At 35.8% G+C, this 21,295-nt stretch overlaps 1 protein-coding gene across 1 annotated transcript; it reads left to right on the top strand.

The window, feature by feature from the left end:
• Positions 1-14,136: 14,136 nt before the first annotated feature.
• On the top strand, positions 14,137-21,016 carry LOC128549805 (uncharacterized). The gene is made up of 4 exons (XM_053527452.1): positions 14,137-14,936; positions 15,700-15,858; positions 19,837-20,530; positions 21,012-21,016. The coding sequence occupies exons 1-4, from the start codon at positions 14,364-14,366 to the stop codon at positions 21,014-21,016; spliced, it is 1,431 nt and encodes a 476-aa protein (XP_053383427.1). The 5' UTR covers positions 14,137-14,363.
• The last annotated feature ends 279 nt before the right edge of the window (positions 21,017-21,295 follow it).

The following is a 21,295-nucleotide window of genomic DNA, read 5'->3' as shown; positions in this document are numbered from 1 at the left end:
AGAACTATTTTTAGAGACAATTAAGTGTAAAACCACCAGCGTCATATCCTCCTGAGTAACTCCGCCTGTGAAATAACTGAGTGAATATAAAAAGAAAATTCAATAATACTTGAATAAGAATATTTTCGTTCTCGCTTAGTGTCCATTAATATACGGACAACAATAAAATCTTTTATAAAAGTCTGAACTATTATAGATCGATCGATAAGAATGCTTCAAACCGTTTAAGCATAAGGGGAGGGTGGGTAGGGCATTCACTATTTTAAACTTCACTGCCAAATATTAAACCTCGAGATGAATCAAAGTAACGTTGTAAAGGTATATATATATACCCAATACACAAATGCACGATGAGCACGAGACTATTCCCGCCAACCTGAACTACTGTAGAGACTGTTAAATTAGCGATACTGTAAAGACTGTTATTATCGTACCGAAAATAATTTCATTTACTCTCTATAAAATTCGAGAGTAAATTAATTATTCTCTTAACTTTCATAACAGTAAGGAAGAAAACAAACACAGAAAGTAGGAGTAAGGCTAATATTTTGGCAGTAAGTTTCGAGATAAAACAAAGTGAGTAAAGTTAACGAACCTAATTGATACATTTACCCATTACCATTCCTGTTATGTTTTAGAACAGCAGATAATTATCCTCAAAAATATATCCTTAAAACTGACGCATTGTATTGGCTCTCTTGAATCTCTTTAATCCTAGAGAGAAAAAAAGAAGATAATTGTAGATATGTTCATTTTTAAATAAAAGTTTAAAACTTGGAATCTTCGATGATTTTATCTGAAATTTACATATAATGTATGCAATTGACTTCCAAAATGTTATTCAATATGCCAAGAACATAATTTTATAATTCGCAAAGTTTGTTGCAACCTGAATACTAGAATTTAGAATGTACGAGCGAATTTTTTCTAACGCTAATAAATTTTTCATACCCTGTGTGCTTCAAAATGGAAAGAAAAAAAGTTGGGGTCACCGTGCATCTAAGAGATTTATTAAGAAAAAACTGTTAAAAAGTGGTGAATTTTGATATTTTTTGTTCTTTTTGTTTTAATTTATATTTTCTAGATAATGTAAAGTGCTATCTAGAAAAATTTCATTTCATTTATAGCTTAACATTATATGTATAAGTCAGAAAAATATAAAAACCAAACCTGATCTACTTTAATAGATATTTGAAATTACCTACCCCTACGCCATTGTAAATCATACGTCAATTTTAGGCAAATGCCAGCCAAAAATAAGTGTAAAAGTTTTGTTAGAAAGCAATATTCGAAGAAACATTTTTCAAAATGGCGGATATCCTGAAAAAAAAAACGCTCGTACATCCTTAACTGAAATATATTTTTATCTATGAAAACAAAACTAAATATATGAACAAAAATACCTTATTATCCAATTATTTGAGCCTGTTTTTTTTTTTCAACACCTAGCTGCAAAGTCGTCCATGTATACCATACTTGAATCCTACCATATTTGTATCATTCTAAAACCAACTCCTTTCTATTCCGCAAACCTGTCTAAAAGCTAAGAAGAGTCCTGCTTAATAGCTTTAAACTGGTAACCCCAAAAGCACTCACCACCTTGATCAAAAGCACTTATCTGAAAAATGGGCCAGGGTCAATAGCTATAGTCTGAAATTCACAACTTTACTCAGACCCTGCTCAATAACACTTGTCTGAAATTACAACTTCGCTCAGACCCTGCTCAGCAACACTTGTCTGAAAATCTCAGCTTTACTCAGACCCTGCTCAATAGCACTTGTCTGAAAATTACAACTTCACTCAGACTCTGCTCAATAGCACTTGTCTGAAATTACAACTTCACTCAGACCCTGCTCAATAGCACTTGTCTGAAATTACAACTTCACTCAGACCCTGCTCAATAGCACTTGTCTGAATATCACAACTTCACTCAGACCCTGCTCAATAGCACTTGTCTGAAATTACAACTTCACTCAGACCCTGCTCAATAGCACTTGTCTGAATATCACAACTTCATTCAGACTCTGCTTAATAACACTTGTCTGAAACATTAGAAAAGCAATAATCATAGTAAAGCTTTCGAAAACTGCATACTTTTATTCATCTTGTGATAATTACACATTCCGATTTTCCAACTATCAAAATTAATCTTTTAGAATTTATATATATTTGTCGTATATTCATTTATATTTCATACAAATATATCTGTAAAACAAGTCATTGACTTTCATCGGAGTACGTCTGTGAATTAATTCACTAAACAGAAACCAAATCCTAACTGAATGTATCTGAAAGTTCAGTTTATTTATAGAAATTCATCTTTCATCTGCATGAATACTCTCATGATTGTCAGTCAATGAATAATACACACTTTCCTGTAGTTAGATCATTAAAAAACTGAATATGCATTGTATCTGCGAGCATAAGAACAATCATACATATTACGCATAGAAATTGATCTTTCTTTCTGTAATTAAAATAAATCTGTCATTAGGCACGTGTTTCTTCTGAACAAATCTATAAGTTCATATATATATATATGTTTTTAACTAAAAACATGTATAAATTCAAGTTGAGTCATTAACAAGAAATTCATTTACATCTGAATTAATCCACAATATTTTTAACCAGGAAACATTAAGTACGTTCAAATTCGGTCATAAAATTAATAAATCTGAAATTTCAGACGTAAATAACTTACGACTCCTGTAAATTCAATTTAGTTTATAAAGAGCATTCATTTAAACAAAACTGTAAATAGAAACATTACTTTAAAGTGAATCATAGATTCAAGATCAGTCATTAGCAAGAAATTCATATTTCATCTGAATAAATGTATACTTTCAGACGTTATCAAATACTTAAAACATCTTAAGATCAAGTACAGTTATAAACTGAATATTCATCTTTCATCTGAATGCGTTTGTAATCGCATTCTTTTTTTAAAAAAAACATAAAATGGTATCTCAAAAAACAAATCTAAGTGAATATGAAAGCTTCACCTTATTATATTAAAAAAAAAATGAAACCGTCGTTTAACATATAAACAACTTTCTTCTAAACATACGTGTTTATAAATCTATATATATGAAATCATCAGTACGCAAAATAACGACTCACATCTAAATATAACTACGAGTTCACAAATTTAAGTTCAGAGAAAAGGACATACACATGTACGAGCGTCCAAAGAATCTTGAACATAACTGTCCCTAGCCGAAACTGATCTCCACCTGCCATGTTTCTGCCATAATCTCTCACAAGTGTTATTATTTGCACTAACAGTAGCTGCTCCAGCTCGAAAAGAATGTAAACCGTAACTTTTAGCATTCAGTCCTAGTACATTTAATTTTTCTTTGAACAGCTCATTCACTCTATTGTAGGTCAACGGTTTGTTATTTGTTCTCAAAGTATGTTTTCCGGTAGATTTACAAAAGTTTACTTGCCTAAAAATATACTCATCAGAACTAGAATCAGTACCAGCTTCCGTTAAATATCTCTCTACAAGTTTGACTGGACAAGTTACGTTACCTGTTCTAGCTATAATTACTTCGTTACATTGACGTAAAACATCGGTTTCCAAACGTATACTACAATGAGAGTCAAAAAATGAAAAATCTGATCTTTTAAGTTTTAAAACTCCGTTAATTCTGAAAAATCCTGCAAAAGCTAGAACAAATAAAGTTACAATCCTTAAATCACCCAAAAGACAATTCTCATAAGCAAATCGCTGCACTAGAAGTGAGATGACGTCCGACGAAATAGGCTCTTTTTTATTGACGGGTTTAGCAATTTTCCGAATACAACCATTCAAACAAAGCCGCAACCATTTATCTGAGCATGGGTTAAGACAACAAGCGGTCTCGTGAGCCCAACTAATAGCGTAAACGATCTGGTTTAATTTTGATTTACTACATTTGGAATCTGAATGAATTACTGAAACTAAGTATAAAGCTACTGTTGAAGGTTTTGCCGGTAAATGTTTCTGCATACTCACAGAACACCAATCGATGATTTTTTTTTTTTAAATATCCTGAATAATTATTTAACGTAGATGTCTCTTTGCTGGACAAGACAGCGCTCTGTACTTCTGAAAATAGCCCTGGCCGATTTAAGGATTCACACATTTGCTGTACATCTTCCCATCTAGCTGTTGAAAACATGTCAGTTATTGTCTTTACCCCAGTTGACCGAGAAAGCGTCAATTGTTTCCGTACCGGGGACCCAAAACAGAGAATTATACCGGCTTATCTTAGCATTTGATTCGTTCGCAAATCTGTCTACATCATCAGATCCGTACATATAATCTTCTAACTCAGTTCTTTTCAGTGGACAAGCAAGGCTTATTTTCGTTTTCTCGACATCCGGCCATGTCGGAGACGTTACTTTTGTCGTGGCCCATTGGTTGTCTGTTGTAAGTGAAATCTGCGCCGCATCCTGAAGCGAAGTGCCCGGATTGACCACATTTATAGCAGACGACAGGTCTTCTGTTGGTGAATCTTCCCGCCATTGAAGCACTTCCGGTTCCTCGTCGAAAGTTCCGAAAGGACTGAAAATTACTGGAAGAAGTATCAGATTTACTAACAGAAAGACTCTTATTTTTCTCGATTTTTGATTTAGCTCTTTCTTCAGCCTTTCTGATACGGCGGTCATCGTCGGAATCAATAGCCACGTCATATAATTCATATTCTTGAATTGTAGACCACCCGGCTGGAGAAGAGTCAGCAATTCGAATTAGCTTATTAATCTATGCTTGATTTTAGCCTTGGCCTCTGCTATGAAATCGTGAGCCTTAGAGGCTTCTCTCAAAGTAACTGCTTTGTCAGTGCTGTCCAGAATATCATCTAATTCGTTATTGAAAGTAAATTGTTTTCTGTTAGAAAGACTTTTTATTAAAGAAATACTATTGTCAAGTCTTACTTTCTTTCTGGTAGATTCTGCCACCAGTAGTATATAAAATACCGCAACCAAAACAGTTTAACCTTATTTAACCTTTAGTCTTTGGTCCGGACTGACCAATGCTGGACAATTAAAAAACATAGATTTTTAACTTTACTTTCGTTTTCTCGTATTTTCGGAAAACCTGGTTATAAATAGCTGACATATTTTCTGAAAATGCTGTATTGGGATTTACGTTGTATTTTCAGAAAATGATAATGTGGGAAACCACAAATTCAACCAATCAAAAGCCTGCCATTTTTCTGCCAAGTGGCAGCAATGTGACAGTGTCTGCCAACTTGGCAAACTTTTGGCAGAAATTTGATTGGTTGAATTTGTGGTTTCCCACATTAGCCATTTTGATCAAGTTAAAGTATTATCCGTAAAATACGGAAAAGCTGCATATAATTTTTTTTCATAGATAAATAACTGTAAATAAAAACTTGTTTTGATAGAAAATGACAGTATCTCTTAGTTTGTAACATAAAAAAGAAAACGTCTGTTTGTCCGTTTGTACCTAATTTAGGATAAAAGCTGCATTTTGGTATTTTTCGTGCGGAAAAAAGCCGTATTTTAATGAAATAACTTTCGAAGTTAAATCTATACATTGTCTAAACAGATATATAATATGTATATTTTTTACCGCAGCCGGTTTTGTTGGGGAACTGTCTTAATATTTTTGCGAAATATGCATACTTCTTCATATATTTGATAAAGGGGTGGGCCTTCCCAGATGCGACATATCTTCATTAACTTATGTCCGATTTTAATACCTTGTTGCAAAGGACAAGCCAGTATATAGCGAAAACAGGCCAAGTCAGATTAAGCTCGATTTGCTAGGGGTAAAGGTCATAGGTCATCCGATAATAATCTCAACGTGATTTTTTTCAGAATGTCAAGGTCAAGGCAGTCCTTAAAACTCAAACACTCACCGAGTCCAACGATACCATTGGAGCAATTCCCACAGCTCCCTGGGTCGGGCCAGTTTAGACTTGGCCAGCAACCTTCCGCATATAACATTAAAGTGCATTGCACACCGTACTCTGAATTCCGCAAAGAGAGGGGATATGCCGTTCATCGTGCATGTCCTTTTTAGCTCACCTTTCACGAAGTGCCAATGTGAACTGTTGTGACTGCTTGATGTACTTGATGTCGTCAGTCGTGTGTTGATCGTCAACAATTTCTAAAAAATCTTCTTGAAAACCACAGGGCAGAATTACACCAGTCGTCACAGGAAATATCCTTGGGCGGCCCCTTTCACAATTGTTCAAAGAATTGAATTCCATATAGAACTCTGGGGTGTTAGGGTCCAATATGGCCCCGCTCCGGGGGTCCCAAGTTTTACATAGACTTATATAGGGAAAAAAGTCTTCTTGTCTGAAACCACAACACTTAGTTCTTTGATATTTGGTTTGTAGCATTGTCTTATGGTCCTCAACCAAAATGTTTCAAATTGTACCCCTTGGGTGAAAAGAGGCCCTGACCTGGGGGTCCCAAGTTTTATATAGACTTGTATAGGAAAAAGCTTTAAAAATTTTCTTGTCTGAAACCATACGACCTAGGCTTTTGATATTTGGTATGATGCATTGTCTAGTAGTCCTCTACCAAAATTATTCAAATTATGCCCCTGGGATTAAAAGAGGCCACGCCCTGGAGTCACTTAGTTATTATGTGAGTAATATAGGAAAAATACTTAAAATATTATCTGATCCTATTTGCAAGACTGTTTAATTATAATTACCTGATGACCCCAAGTGATATGATGGCACTTGACTGTGACCTTGGCCTACTGACCTACTTTCTTGTTAAAAGAGCCAGCTTTTAAATTTCTTAACTAATATTGATTGAACGTTTTCATTTTCTGATGAACATACTTATAAGCTACTTAAGCCCCAGAATCATTAATTTATTTAAGTGACCAGTACATGTAAACTGTATAATTAAGTGGATGAGGGCAGTGAAATTATTTGCTTTTACGAAACTGAGTTATTTCAAAATACATATGTTTTTTATAGACAAGTATCCAGTTTGTTCTTAAATTATAATATTTTTATTCAATTTTCTTAAACTGATATGCGTTCTTGTCTGAATGTTAAGCTTACAGTGACACTTGCCTACTCATTTGAAAATGAAGCCTATGTGAAAATAGGAACAAACTTTTTACACACCCTTTACATTACAGCAATTCTAGATTTCTAGAGTTTTATTTGAAATTATTATACCTTATTGCTGATAAAACAATGTTGAAACACATGGACAATGGAGACGTGTGTCTAGATGGTGATTTGATCTATTCAGTTGGCAAAAGGATTTCAAAAAATGATGTGTAAGGGAAGCTATTATTGGTGGTGCCCCAATTTCTTCACCTCCGACAAAAGCAAAAGAGACCACTACGTTCTGCATTTCAGTATTTTATATTGTGCCATAGTAGTTATACCTACCACCTTTCTGATGACTATTTGTTTTTAGCTCACCTGTCACGTAGTGACAGGTTGAGCTTTTATGATCGCCCTTCGTCCGTCCGTCCGTCCGTCGTCCGTCCATAATTTCTTGTCTGCAAGATAGTGGTTTCATTTATGATTTTATTTTAACCAAACTTGCACACAACTTGTATCACCATAAGATCTTGGTTCCTTTCTTGAACTGGCCAGATCCCATTATGGGTTCCAGAGTTATGGCCCCTGAAAGGGCCAAAATTAGCTATTTTGACATTGTCTGCACAATAGCAACTCTACTTATGATTTGATTTTAACCAAACTTGCACATAACTTGTATCACCATAAGATCTTGGTTCCTTTTTGAACTTGCCAGATTTCATTATGGGTGCCAGAGTTATGGCCCCTGAAAGGGGCTATTTTGACCTTGTCTGCACAATAGCAGCTTCATTTATGATTTGAATTTAATCAATCTTGCACTAAACTTGTGTTACCATAAGATCTCGGTTCCTTTCTTGAACCAGCCAGATCTCATAATGGGTTCCAGAGTTATTGCCCCTGAAAGGGCCAAAATTAGCTATTTTGACCTTGTCTGTGCAATAGCAGCTTCATTTATGATTTGATTTTAACCAAACTTGCACACAACTTGTAATACCATATGATCTTGGTTCCTTTCTTGAACTGGCCAGATTCAATTATGGGTTCCAGAGTTATGGCCCCTGATAGGGCCAGAATTAGCTATTTTGACCATGTCTGCACAATAGCAGCTTCATTTATGATTTGAATTTAATCAAACTTGCACAAAAACTTGTGTCACCATAAGATCTTGGTTCCTTTCTTGAACTTGCCAGATCCCATAATGGGTTCCAGAGTTATGGCCCCTGAAAGGTCCAAAATTAGCTATTTTGACTTTGTCTGCATAATAGCAGCTTCATTTATGATTTGATTTTAACCAAACTTGCACACAACTTGTATCACCATAAGATCTCGATTCCTTTTTATACACCCTAAGAGACGTGTTATGTTATCGCCTCGGTGTCCGTCCGTCCGTCCGTCTGTCTGTCTGTCGGTTAGCAATTTCCCTTCTGCTCTGTAACTATTGAACCCCTCAAAGGATTTCAAAGAAACCTGACACAAATGTTCACCTCATCGAAACGATGTGCAGAGCGCATGTTTTGGATGGCTTACTTCAAGGTCAAGGTCACACTTAGAGGTCAAAGGTCATATGACTTTGTTTTGTGTGTATATTGCTCTGCATTTGAGTTGCATTGCAGGGCTCTTGTTTTTATTTGGCAGATCCTTTTGTTCACTTACAATAATCATTTTAATTACTTCCCTTTTATGTTACTATAAATAGTTTATTTAGTAACTTTTTTATTCTTGACAGTAGGGAAAAACCGAGACCACTTTCCTGTGGTACAACATGGATGATACCTCCAATTTATAAGTGTATTTTGACATATGTGTACCTTTAAGAAAATTTCATCTATATTTTCTGATGATTCTTTTGATTGATCTTGATTATGATTTTTTGACCTTCTTGTCCTTTAAATGCAATGATGACAGGTGAGCGATATAGGGCCATTGTGGCCCTCTTGTTTAGCTCACCTGTCACATAGTGACAAGGTGAGCTTTTGTGATCATCCTTCGTTCATCGTCAGTCCGTGCGTCCGTCCGTCCGTCAACAATTTCTTGTCTGCACGATAGTGGTTTCATTTGTGATTTGATTTTAACCAAACTTGCACACAACTTGTATCACCATAAGATCTCGGTTCATTTCTTGAACTGGCCAGATCCCATTATGGGTTCCAGAGTTATGGCCCCTGAAAGGGCCAAAATTAGCTATTTTGACATTGTCTGCACAATAGCAACTCTACTTATGATTTGATTTTAACCAAACTTGCACATAACTTGTATCACCATAAGATCTTGGTTCCTTTTTGAACTTGCCAGATTTCATTATGGGTGCCAGAGTTATGGCCCCTGAAAGGGCCAAAATTAGCTATTTTGACCTTGTCTGCACAATAGCAGCTTCATTTATGATTTGAATTTAATCAATCTTGCACTAAACTTGTGTTACCATAAGATCTCGGTTCCTTTCTTGAACCAGCCAGATCTCATAATGGGTTCCAGAGTTATTGCCCCTGAAAGGGCCAAAACTAGCTATTTTGACCTTGTCTGTGCAATAGCAGCTTCATTTATGATTTGATTTTAACCAAACTTGCACACAACTTGTAATACCATATGATCTTGGTTCCTTTCTTGAACTGGCCAGATTCAATTATGGGTTCCAGAGTTATGGCCCCTGATAGGGCCAGAATTAGCTATTTTGACCATGTCTGCACAATAGCAGCTTCATTTATGATTTGAATTTAATCAAACTTGCACAAAAACTTGTGTCACCATAAGATCTTGGTTCCTTTCTTGAACTTGCCAGATCCCATAATGGGTTCCAGAGTTATGGCCCCTGAAAGGTCCAAAATTAGCTATTTTGACTTTGTCTGCATAATAGCAGCTTCATTTATGATTTGATTTTAACCAAACTTGCACACAACTTGTATCACCATAAGATCTCGATTCCTTTTTATACACCCTAAGAGACGTGTTATGTTATCGCCTCGGTGTCCGTCCGTCCGTCCGTCTGTCTGTCTGTCGGTTAGCAATTTCCCTTCTGCTCTGTAACTATTGAACCCCTCAAAGGATTTCAAAGAAACCTGACACAAATGTTCACCTCATCGAAACGATGTGCAGAGCGCATGTTTTGGATGACTTACTTCAAGGTCAAGGTCACACTTAGAGGTCAAAGGTCATATGACTTTGTTTTGTGTGTATATTGCTCTGCATTTGAGTTGCATTGCAGGGCTCTTGTTTTTATTTGGCAGATCCTTTTGTTCACTTACAATAATTATTTTAATTACTTCCCTTTTATGTTACTATAAATAGTTTATTTAGTAACTTTTTTATTCTTGACAGTAGGGAAAAACCGAGACCACTTTCCTGTGGTACAACATGGATGATACCTCCAATTTATAAGTGTATTTTGACATATGTGTACCTTTAAGAAAATTTCATCTATATCTTCTGATGATTCTTTTGATTGATCTTGATTATGATTTTTTGACCTTCTTGTCCTTTAAATGCAATGATGACAGGTGAGCGATATAGGGCCATTGTGGCCCTCTTGTTTAGCTCACCTGTCACATAGTGACAAGGTGAGCTTTTGTGATCATCCTTCGTTCATCGTCAGTCCGTGCGTCCGTCCGTCCGTCAACAATTTCTTGTCTGCACGATAGTGGTTTCATTTGTGATTTGATTTTAACCAAACTTGCACACAACTTGTATCACCATAAGATCTCGGTTCCTTTCTTGAACTGGCCAGATCCAATTATGGGTTCCAGAGTTATGGCCCCTGAAAAGGCCAAAATTAGCTATTTTGAACTTGTCTGCACAATAGCAGCTTTATTTATGATTTGATTTTTACCAATCTTGCACACAACTTGTATCACCATAAGATCTCGGTTCCTTTCTGGAACGGGCCAGATTCCTAATGGGTTCCAGAGTTATGGCCCCTGAAAGGGCCAAAAATTAGCTATTTTGAGCTTGTCTGCACAATAGCAGCTTTATTTTGTCTCCCCCCGCCCCCCTTTGGGGTAAACATATTGATTTTGCCCTGTCCGTCCGTCCGTCCGTATGTCACACTTCATTTCCGAGCAATAACTGGAGAACCATTTGACATAGAACCTTCAAACTTCATAGGATTGTAGGGCTGCTGGAGTAGACGACCCCTATTGTTTTTGGGGTCACTCCTTCAGAGGTCAAGGTCCCAGGGGCCTGAACATTGAAAACCATTTCCGATCAATAACTAGAGAACCACTTGACCCAGGATGTTGAAACTTCATAGGTGATTGGTCATGAAGAGTAGATGACTCCTATTGATTTTGGGGTCATTAGTTCAAAGGTCAAGGTCACAGGGGTCTGAACATTGAAAACCATTTCCGATCAATAACTAGAGAACCACTTAACCCAGATTGTTGAAACTTCATAGGATGATTGGTCATGAAGAGTAAATGACCCCTATTGATTTTGGGGTCACTCCGTCAAAGGTCAAAGTCACAGGGGCCTGAACATTGAAAACCATTTCCAATCAATAACTAGAGAACCACTTGACCCAGAATGTTGAAACTTCATAGGATGATTGGCCATTAAGAGTAGATATCCCTATTGATTTTGGGGTCACTCCGTCAAAGGTCAAGGTAACAGGGGCCTGAACATTGAAAATCATTTCCGATCAATAACTAGAGAACCACTTGACCCAGAATGATGAAACTTCATAGGATGTTTGATCATGAAGAATAGATGACCCCTTTTGATTTAGGGGTCACTCCGTTAAAGGTCAAGGTCACAGGGGCCTGAACATTGAAAACCATTTCCGGTCAGTAACTTGAGAACCCCTTGACCCAGAATGTTGAAACTTCAAAGGATGACTGGTCATGCAGAGTAGATGACCCCTAATGATTTTACGGTCACTCCGTTAAAGGTCAAGGTCACAGGGGCCCGAACATTGAAAACCATTTCCTGTCAGTAACATGAGAACCACTTGACCCAGAATGATGAAACTTCATAGGATGATTGGTTATGCAGAGTAGATGACCCGTAACGATTTTAGGGTCACTCTGTTATAGGTCAAGGTCACAGGGGCCTGAACATGGAAAGCCATTTCCAATCAACAACTTGAGAACCTCTCGACCCAGAATGTTGAAACTTCATAGGATGATTGTTCATGCAGAGTTAATGACCCTATTGTTTTTGGGGTCACTCCGTTAAAGGTCAAGGTCACAGAGGCCAGGACATTGATAACCAGTTCCGATCAATAACTAGAGAACCACTTGACCCAGAATGTTGAAACTTCATAGGATGATTGAACATGCAGAGTAGATGACCCCTATTGATTTTGGGGTCGGTCTATTAAGGGACAAGGTCACAGTGGCCTGTTCATGTAAAATCATTTTGTGGAAATAACTTGAGAACCAATTGACCTACAATGTCGAAACTTCAAAGGATAATTGGACATGCAGAGTAGATGACCCCTATTTAATTTGAGGTCACTTGATCAAAGGTCAAGGTCACAGGAGCCTGAACAGTGAAGTGAGAACCACTAGGCCAAGAGTGTTGAAATTTAGCGGGATGACTGGACATGCCAAGTAGATGATCCCTATTGCAGCCACCCATCAGTGTCTCTTTTGACTTTCGCTCCTGACCCCTATTGACTTCTTGCCTATAAGACTTTGCATTGGGGGAGACATGCGCTTTTTTACAAAAGCATTTTCTAGTTTATGATTAGATTTTTACCAAACTTGCACATAACTTGTATCACTGTAAGATTTTGGTTCCTTTCTGGAACTGGCTAGATTTCAATATGGGTTCCAGAGTTATGGCCCCTGAAAGGCCCAAAATTGGCTATTTTGACCTTGTCTGCACAATAGCAGCTTTAGTTATGATTTGATTTTTACCAAACTTGCACACAACTTGTATCACCATAAGATCTTGGTTCTTTTCTGGAACTGGCAAGATTCCTTTATGGGTTCCAGAGTTATGGCCCCTGAATGGGTCCAAATTAGCTATTTTGACCTTGTCTGCACAATAGCAGCTTCATTTATGATTTGATTTTAACCAAACTTGCACAAAACTTGTGTCACCATAAGATCTCGGTTCCTTTCTTGAATGGCCAGATCCCATAAGGGTTTCCAGAGTTATGGCCCCTGATAGAGCCGGAATTAGCTATTTTGACCTTGTCTGCGCAATAGCAGCTTTATTTATGATTTGAATTTAATCAAACTTGCACAAAACTTGTGTCACCGAAAGATCTTGGTTCCATTCTTGATCCGGCCAGATCCCGTAATGGGTTCCAGAGTTATGGCCCCTGAAAGGGCCAAAATTGGCTATTTTGACATTGTCTGCACAATAGCAGCTTCATTTATGATTTGATTTTAACCAGACTTGCACACAACTTGTATCACCATAAGATCTCGATTCTTTTTTATACGCCCGCAGGGACATATTATGTTATCGCCTCGGTGTCCGTCTGTCTGTCTGTGTGTTGGTTAGCAATTTCCCTTCAGCTCTGTAACTCTTGAACCCCTTGATGGATCTCAGAGAAACCTGACACAAATGTTCACTCATTGAAAGGATGTGCAGAACGCATGTTTCGGATGACTCACTTCAAGGTCAAGGTCACACTTAGGGGTCAAGGGTCATATGACTTTGTTTTATGTGAATATTGCTCTGCATTTGCGTTGCATTGCAGTGCTCTTGTTTTTATTTGGCAGATCCTTCTTTTGTTTGCCTACAATATTTTTTTTTATTACGTCCCTTTTGTGTTACTATAAATAGCTTATTTAGTAACTTTTTATTGGCCGTAGGGAAAAATTGAGACCACTTTCCTGTTGTACAACATGGATGGTACCTCCAATGTTTAGGTGTATTTTTACATATCTGTACCATGTAAAAAAACATTCTTTTTGTTTTTGGTAAAAGCAATGGTTCTCAGGTGAGCGATAAAGGGCATTTTGTTTTGTTTGTTTTTTTTCCCAATTATTTCGCTAGCAAATTATGTATTCAAAACAACACATCACTAAATAGTAATAAGTCTCACTGGGTATCCCAGAATGTCTTATTACATGCCAGAACAACATCAATGATAACTTGCTATTTTTACCACACAAAGTTTTCTTATAGTATATTTTTGTTTTCCTTTTGCAGACAGGTGACCATGATGGCAAAAATCGACATTGGTTCAGGGAAATTTCTATAAGAATTCCAACCGTCGTCCCTACAGGCCGCAGTTTCAAACAATGCAGGATAGTCACTAAAGATAGACTTTTCCGAAGAAACATTTCTTATCTTTTTAGGTATAAAAAATTCAGTGTGTAAAAATTCAGTGTGGAATGAACATATTTGATTACATTAGTTCATCAGTTGTGTAAAAATACTATGGCTACTCCAATGTATAGTTCAAAGCTATCGGGATCAAAATTCAAGAATTGGATTAAGGCTGGATTAGGTGTTCTATATACTAAACAAGGTATTGAGCCTTTTGTTCATGATGAAATAGAACAGTTCCAGCAGAAATGTTTGAGCGACATCTGCAACAACAATGGATTTCCTGCTGGTACCACGTGTTCTAGTTGTTGCATAGAAAATGTTGTTGTTTGCCCCACGAATAGAATTTGTAATGCAAGACGTGGGAAATGCAGCTTCCATAGAAATTCTGCCACGCAATATCTCCCGTCTGGCTGCCCTAACAAAATATGTCATAATTTCAAAAGCGAGATACAGGGTGCCCATCGATACTATGGTCCATCCTATAAAAACACTGATGCTACCCAGTGGTGCAGCAATCCTTGGGAAGTTGCTAAATGTTTCATGCCACCTGATGGATATAAGGATGCGACAAATGCAGCAGACACAGATTTCAATGGAATCATCAGTGTTATTATGAACTATGAAGCATTTCAAATGAAAATTCACGACGATCTTTCCAAACCGTACAACATCTTTGAACAGGTAAATCTTCATGTGTTTGATCAGATAAAATTGTCAGATATATTTTCCTCTGAATTCAGAAGTGATTTGTGTGCGCATTATCCGTCCGTTAGTCAGTAATTTCTACGGTCCTTCTTGTACTAACCCGGTTGGTGACACTGCCATTAATCGAGTAATATAACTTGGCATAAATGCTCCTCGTAACAAAATGTTGTGTTCTTAAATCCATGGCCTTGGCGCAAAGGTCAAATCACTCTTAGAGATCAAACATTTCATCTTCTTTTTTAATCCAGTCAATTATTTGTCCATGCATAGATTGATAATTAAATTACATGCTACAAAAAAACGCCATAAAAGGACTGTATATGTATGTTCTTTATTATGACCAAGGCCACAAACTCAAAGCTCAAGATCACACTTACAGGTAAAACGATCAAGATCGTTTGATTTTCATATGTATACGCAACATAACCACTACCATTTCGCACTCAGTCTCAAATCCTAAAGGAACTATAAAGATATTTTAAAGATTTACATTAATTTCCTTGAAGTGTGGAATGGAAAACTGAGCGTTAACGATTATTTACAACAGGCTTGTCACTTAAAGTATTATCGAATTTTTAAGAAAAATGACAACATTTTGCTGCAGTCTTCATAAAAACAACAAAAACACGACAGAAACATGAAAAATGCATCCCTTTAAATAAATATTTGCAAGTTGAATTATTTATACACATGTTGTATTTTGTTTCTGAAATCATTCTTTTGTGATATTTGTTTACAGGGTAGAGAGGTAGGCAAAGCAGTTCGACATTGCCCACAATTAGAGATGGAAGATACAAATCTACAACACTATTTTAGTATCTTACAGAATCTGCTGTCAGATCCTGCATATCTGTCTGCTAATACAGCTGCGCAGGATGCTAAAGCGAAATTATTACAGGTAGGTGTAATTGTAGTTGTTTGGAAGAATCTTTCAAAGCTGTAAGTTTCACAAGTTGTTTTACAGAAACAGAAGTGTGTTGACTATATGTATATATACCTCTTATATGCAACATGAATGTGTACCAAGCATACATGTACATGGAATAACTCTTTACAGTAATTAATACTTTTAAAATTACGTACTTTTGAAATTATATACAGTAATTAATACTTCCGAAATTACGTATATTAAATAAAACTGTTAAGATTACTACAGTAATATTTATACTGTTGAAATTTTAAGGTATCCGATTCACAAATAGGTAACATTTCAGTGCCTAAAGACACCATGAATTTTTGTATCATTTTAAAGTTGTGTCTGCTGAATAAGAATTAGCTAATAAAATGACCACAATAATGTGCACGAATTACTACAGGTTTTATTACTGCGAAAAGATAAATCATACACTGTAAAAACAAGATTTCTTTTTAACTATCATTGAAAAGTAAAGTAATCAAGTAAAACAATCAGAATTCTATAATATATTGTGTCATGTAATTTTTTTTTTTTTTTTTTTTTTTGCTTTTTTCATTAGACAATTCACTTAATATGAGCTTAACAGACATCAATATTTGATATTTCAATAACACTGTTTTATAGAACCTGTTTATTTGTGGACCGGATATCTTAGCACAATAATATATGTATTGTAAAGAAAATAACAATTAAGTCGAATCGTGGAATCACATGATTTTATTTATTTTAATGCTTCAGGCCTTTAAAAATCACAGAATAAGAGTTAAATTAAATAATGTTAATTGTATTCATTTAAAGATTCATCACATTATATGGTAAAATAGAGTTATCTAAAACTTTTGTTTCAAACTGAATTGTTTGAAAAGTGACCTGTGAAATAATTAAACTGACAAGTTTTTCGACAATTTGATTCAGTATTGGTTTAACTCGTCTTAAAATAGTTTTGACTAAAGTAAAAAATGTACATTTTGTGTATGTTTTTTTTTTCAAATATCAGAGACTCTTTCTGCAAATCAATCTTTTTGAAACTGGGTCAGAATGTTTGTATGGATAATTTCTAGGTCAAGTTTGAATTTGGGTCATCTAGAGTCATAAAAAAACTAGGTCACCCGGTCAAATCAAAGGAAAAGCTTGTAAGTACGCTGGAGGCTAATGTTTTGCTCCAATCTTCCTGAAACTTTGTCAGAATGTTTGTTTTCATCAAATGAACAAGTTCGAATCTGGGCCATATGGGGTTAAAACTAGTTCACTAGGTCAAATCAAAGAAAATGTTTGTATACACTCAAGAGGCCACATTTTTGTCCAATCTTAATGAAAATTGGTCAGAACATTTGTCTACATAAAATCATTAGCAATTTACACTACTATGGTGTGTTACTCAGGTGAGCGACCTATGACATCTTGGCCTTCTTGTTTTTAAACCTTCAATGAATATTTATCAACATGCATTTCGTTAGTATCAAACTTTTAATGACCCGACGTGTTCCCTTTATTTCAGTTTGACAGTACTAAGTTTCCGCTTTTCTCTATTTTGTCATAGTGTCTGTCAGTAACAAATTGTATTTCTGCTATTGACAAATATTGTGTATCTATTAATCTTCATTTTTAAATGATGTAGTACTGGGAGAGATTTGCTTTTTGTAGTAATACTAGTATTTTACAAATATCTAGGTTTTATATATAGTCTCAAATATTTTAAATAAATTTTCAAAAATAATATCATCAGGTATATATTTTTAGCTCACCTGAGCAATACTCAGGTGAGTTTTTCTGCTCGCTCGATGTCCGTCGTCCGTCGTCTGTCTGTCTGTCGTCTGTCAAGATTTAGCTTATGTATGCGAAAGAGACTGTATTTTTCAACTTATGTTCATGAATTTTAGTCAGAATGATATATTCTTGATGAAATCTAGGCTGAGTTTGAAAATGGGCCATCTGGGATCAAAAACTAGGTCACCAGGTCAGATCTAAGAAAAACATTGTGTATGAAATAGAGATTGTATTTTTCAATTGATCTTCTTGAATTTTGGCCAGAATAATTGCCTTGATGAAATCTAGGTCAAGTAAGAATATGGGTCATCTGGGGTCAAAAATTATGTCATTAGTTCAAATCAAAAAAAACCATTGTGTATGCGATAGTGGCTTTATTTCTCAATTGATCTTCATGGAATTGGGTCAGAATGATTACCTAGATAAAATCTAGGTTAAATTTGATTATGGGTCAAAAAGTATGTAACTAGGTCAAATCAAAGATAAAATTTGTGTATGCGATAGAGGCTGTTTTTTTTTAATTGATCTTCATGATACTTGGTCAGAATGATTGTCTTGATGAACTCTAGGTCAAGTTCTAATATGGGTGATCTGGGGTCAAAATCTAGGCCACTAGGTCAAATCAAACAAAAACCTTGTGCATATGATAGAGGCTGTATTTTTCAATAAGTCTTCATGAATTTTGGTCAGAATAATTACCTTGATGAAATCTAGGCCGAGTTTGAAAATGGGTAATCCGGGGTCAAAAACTAGGTTTCTAGGTCAAATAAAAAAGTGTATGCGATAGAGGCTGTATTTTCCAATTAATCTTCATGAATTTTGGTCAGAAGTATTGCCTAGATGAAATCTAGGTTGTTTTCGAATATGGGTCATGTGGGGTCAAAAATTAGGACACTAGATCAAATCAAAGAAAACCCTTGCGTATGCGAAAGAGGCTGTATTTTTCAATTGATTTTCATGAAATTTGGTCAGAATGATTGCATTAATGAAATCTAGGTCAAGTTTGAATATGGATCATTATGGGTCAAGAAGTAGGTCACTAGTTTAAATCAAAGAAATACCTTGTGTATGCGATGTAGGCTGCATTTTTCAATTGATCTTCATGAAATTTGGTCAGAATGATAACCTAGATGGAATCTAGGTTGAGTTAGTTTATGGATTATCTGGGGTCTAAAAGTAGGTCACTAGGTTAAATCAAAGATAAAACTTGTGTATGCGATAGAGGCTGTATTTTTTAATTGATCTTCATGAAATTTGGTCGGAATGGTTGCCTTGATAAAATCTAGGTCAAGTTCTAATATGAGTCATCTGGGTTTAAAAAGTAGGTCACTAGCTCAAATCAAAGAAAACATTGTGTATGTGATAGAGGCTGTATTTTTCAATTGATCTTCCTGAAAGTAAGTCAGAGTGATTGCATTGATGAAATCTTGGTAGAATTTGAATATGGGTCATCTGGGGTTAAAAGGTAGGTCACTAGGTTAAATAAAAGGAAAACCTCGTGTTTGTGATAGATGCTGTATTTTTCAACTGATCTTCATGAAATTTTGTCAGAATGATAGTTTTGATGAAATCTAGGTCAAGGTTGAATATGGTATCTCTGGGTTCAAAAACTAGGTCACAAGATCAAATCAAGTCTAAACCTTGTGTATGCAATAGGGGCTGCAATTTACACTGGATTTTCATAAAATTTAGTCAGAATGGTTGCTTTGATAAAATCTAGGTCAAGTTCGAATATGGGTTGTCTGGGGTCAAAAATTAGGTTACTAGGTCAAATCAAAGAAAAACCTTGTGAATGCGACAGAAGCTGTATTTTTCAATTTTTCTTCGTGAAATTTGTCCAGAATGATAGCCTATATACAGTCTAGGTCAAGTTCGAATATGGATCATCTGGTGTCAAAAATTAGGTCACTAGGTCAAATCAAAGGAAATACTTGTTTTTACTCAAGGTTTTCGTTCCAATTTTAATGTTAATTGGTCAGAATATTTGTTTCCATGAAATCACTAGGTCAAACATGTTTACACTGTTATGGTGTGTTTCTTAGGTGTGCGCCCTAGGGCCATCTTGGCCCTCTTGTTACAGGTAGTATTGTAATAATTATTAAGGTGCAAATGTATCTATCAAAAATGTAATGAAGTTAAATAAAAATCATTATCTTTAGAGATCTGGCTATAATCATTTGGAATCTATTTTAGCTTCAAAATGATACCTTAGTCGTTGGCAGAGACGATGTCCGGAAAGTGCTGGATGATGTTGGTAACGAAGTTCAAGATATAATAAAGACTTCAAAAGATGCTTTCAAGAAGGATGCTGAAAGAAAAAAGTTTCAACTTATTAAACTCACAAAAACATATCTCGGTGCTATTGACAGACATGGGAAAGTTTCAATGTCTCAACTAGATAAAGCATTAAAATCTGCAATCGATGAAATAGAACAGCAAACAAAGAAAGCGGTTAAAAAAGTACAAGCTGAAGCGGGAAAACAATTGAAGATTATGGCGACAGAAGGAGATACTATTGCGAAAAATGTCATCGAAGGAGTTCAGAGAATTGATTCTGGAATAGAAGAAATTTCAACAGAAACTGATAATGCTAAGAGGAAGATAACAGAAGAGACTGATCAAGAAGTTAAACGGTTGAAAGCAGAGGCCAGTGCTAGAATAAATACGTTAAAAGGGGAAGCCAGTACTAAGGTGAAAATGGTTTCATCAGAAGCTGGTAAAGCAGTTAAACAATTAGAGGAAGCCAAAGATGAAGGTGTGAAAGCAGTGAAGACAGTAGCCGAAGCTGGAGTAACAAAAATTAATTTAGAAACGGATGAAGCATTAAAGCAGATTGAGAAATCAAAAACAGATAGAAAAGAAGATATATACAACAACTTAAAAAAGGGTAAGTGCATTTTCTTTATAACCTCAAGCATTTTGGCAAGACGTGTGAGAATTTGTAAATTCCAGCTAAACATTTTGCTTTTGATTCTAATAACTTGAATCCTTATATTTAACGCAGAACTTAACAGGATAGCTTCTGTGTCACTTAAAATGATTTCATATGAAGCATTTGTTTCTTCTTCGGCAAATATTATAGCATTTACCTCGAATGCTTCAATGGCTGCTATATTTCAATTGGTATACCATTATATACATACTCTGATATTTCAGTAAGCCTTTTCAATCTTACCTAGAAAAACAATTACTAGTTCAAGACAGTTAAAGTTCATATTGATAAATCTATACACTTCTAGTTCAGTATGATTATAAAAGCATGCGACGTGTGTCTACACGTACCTTCAAACATAGCTATTGTATTTCGATCTCTTCAGATCGTTCAGGACAGCATTTATGTTGTGTTAGTGTACTGTTTAATTTTTTAGCTTGATCATTTCGGTCTGAGTGGTTCCAATACTCCCGCTTTTAAAGCTTTGGATATTGTTTAATCACCCCTTGAATATGGTGCCTACTTTATTCACGCCCTTTTGAAAAACGGGACGTACTATGGGAACGTCCCTGACGAGCGGTTGGGCGTGCAGCGTCCACAGACATTGACCGAAGCATATCTTCTTCATGCATGGAGGGATTTTGATAAAACTTATATTGCAACTTTTTCATTAGTAGTCGTAGGGAAATATCAAGACCACTTTTCTGTAGTACAACACGC

This window comes from Mercenaria mercenaria, chromosome 16, assembly GCF_021730395.1.
Source record: "Mercenaria mercenaria strain notata chromosome 16, MADL_Memer_1, whole genome shotgun sequence".
Classification (NCBI taxonomy): Eukaryota; Metazoa; Mollusca; class Bivalvia; order Venerida; family Veneridae; genus Mercenaria; species Mercenaria mercenaria.
The sequence above is the reverse complement of the archived record's forward strand: the minus strand, read 5'-3'. Positions and strand labels throughout refer to the sequence as shown.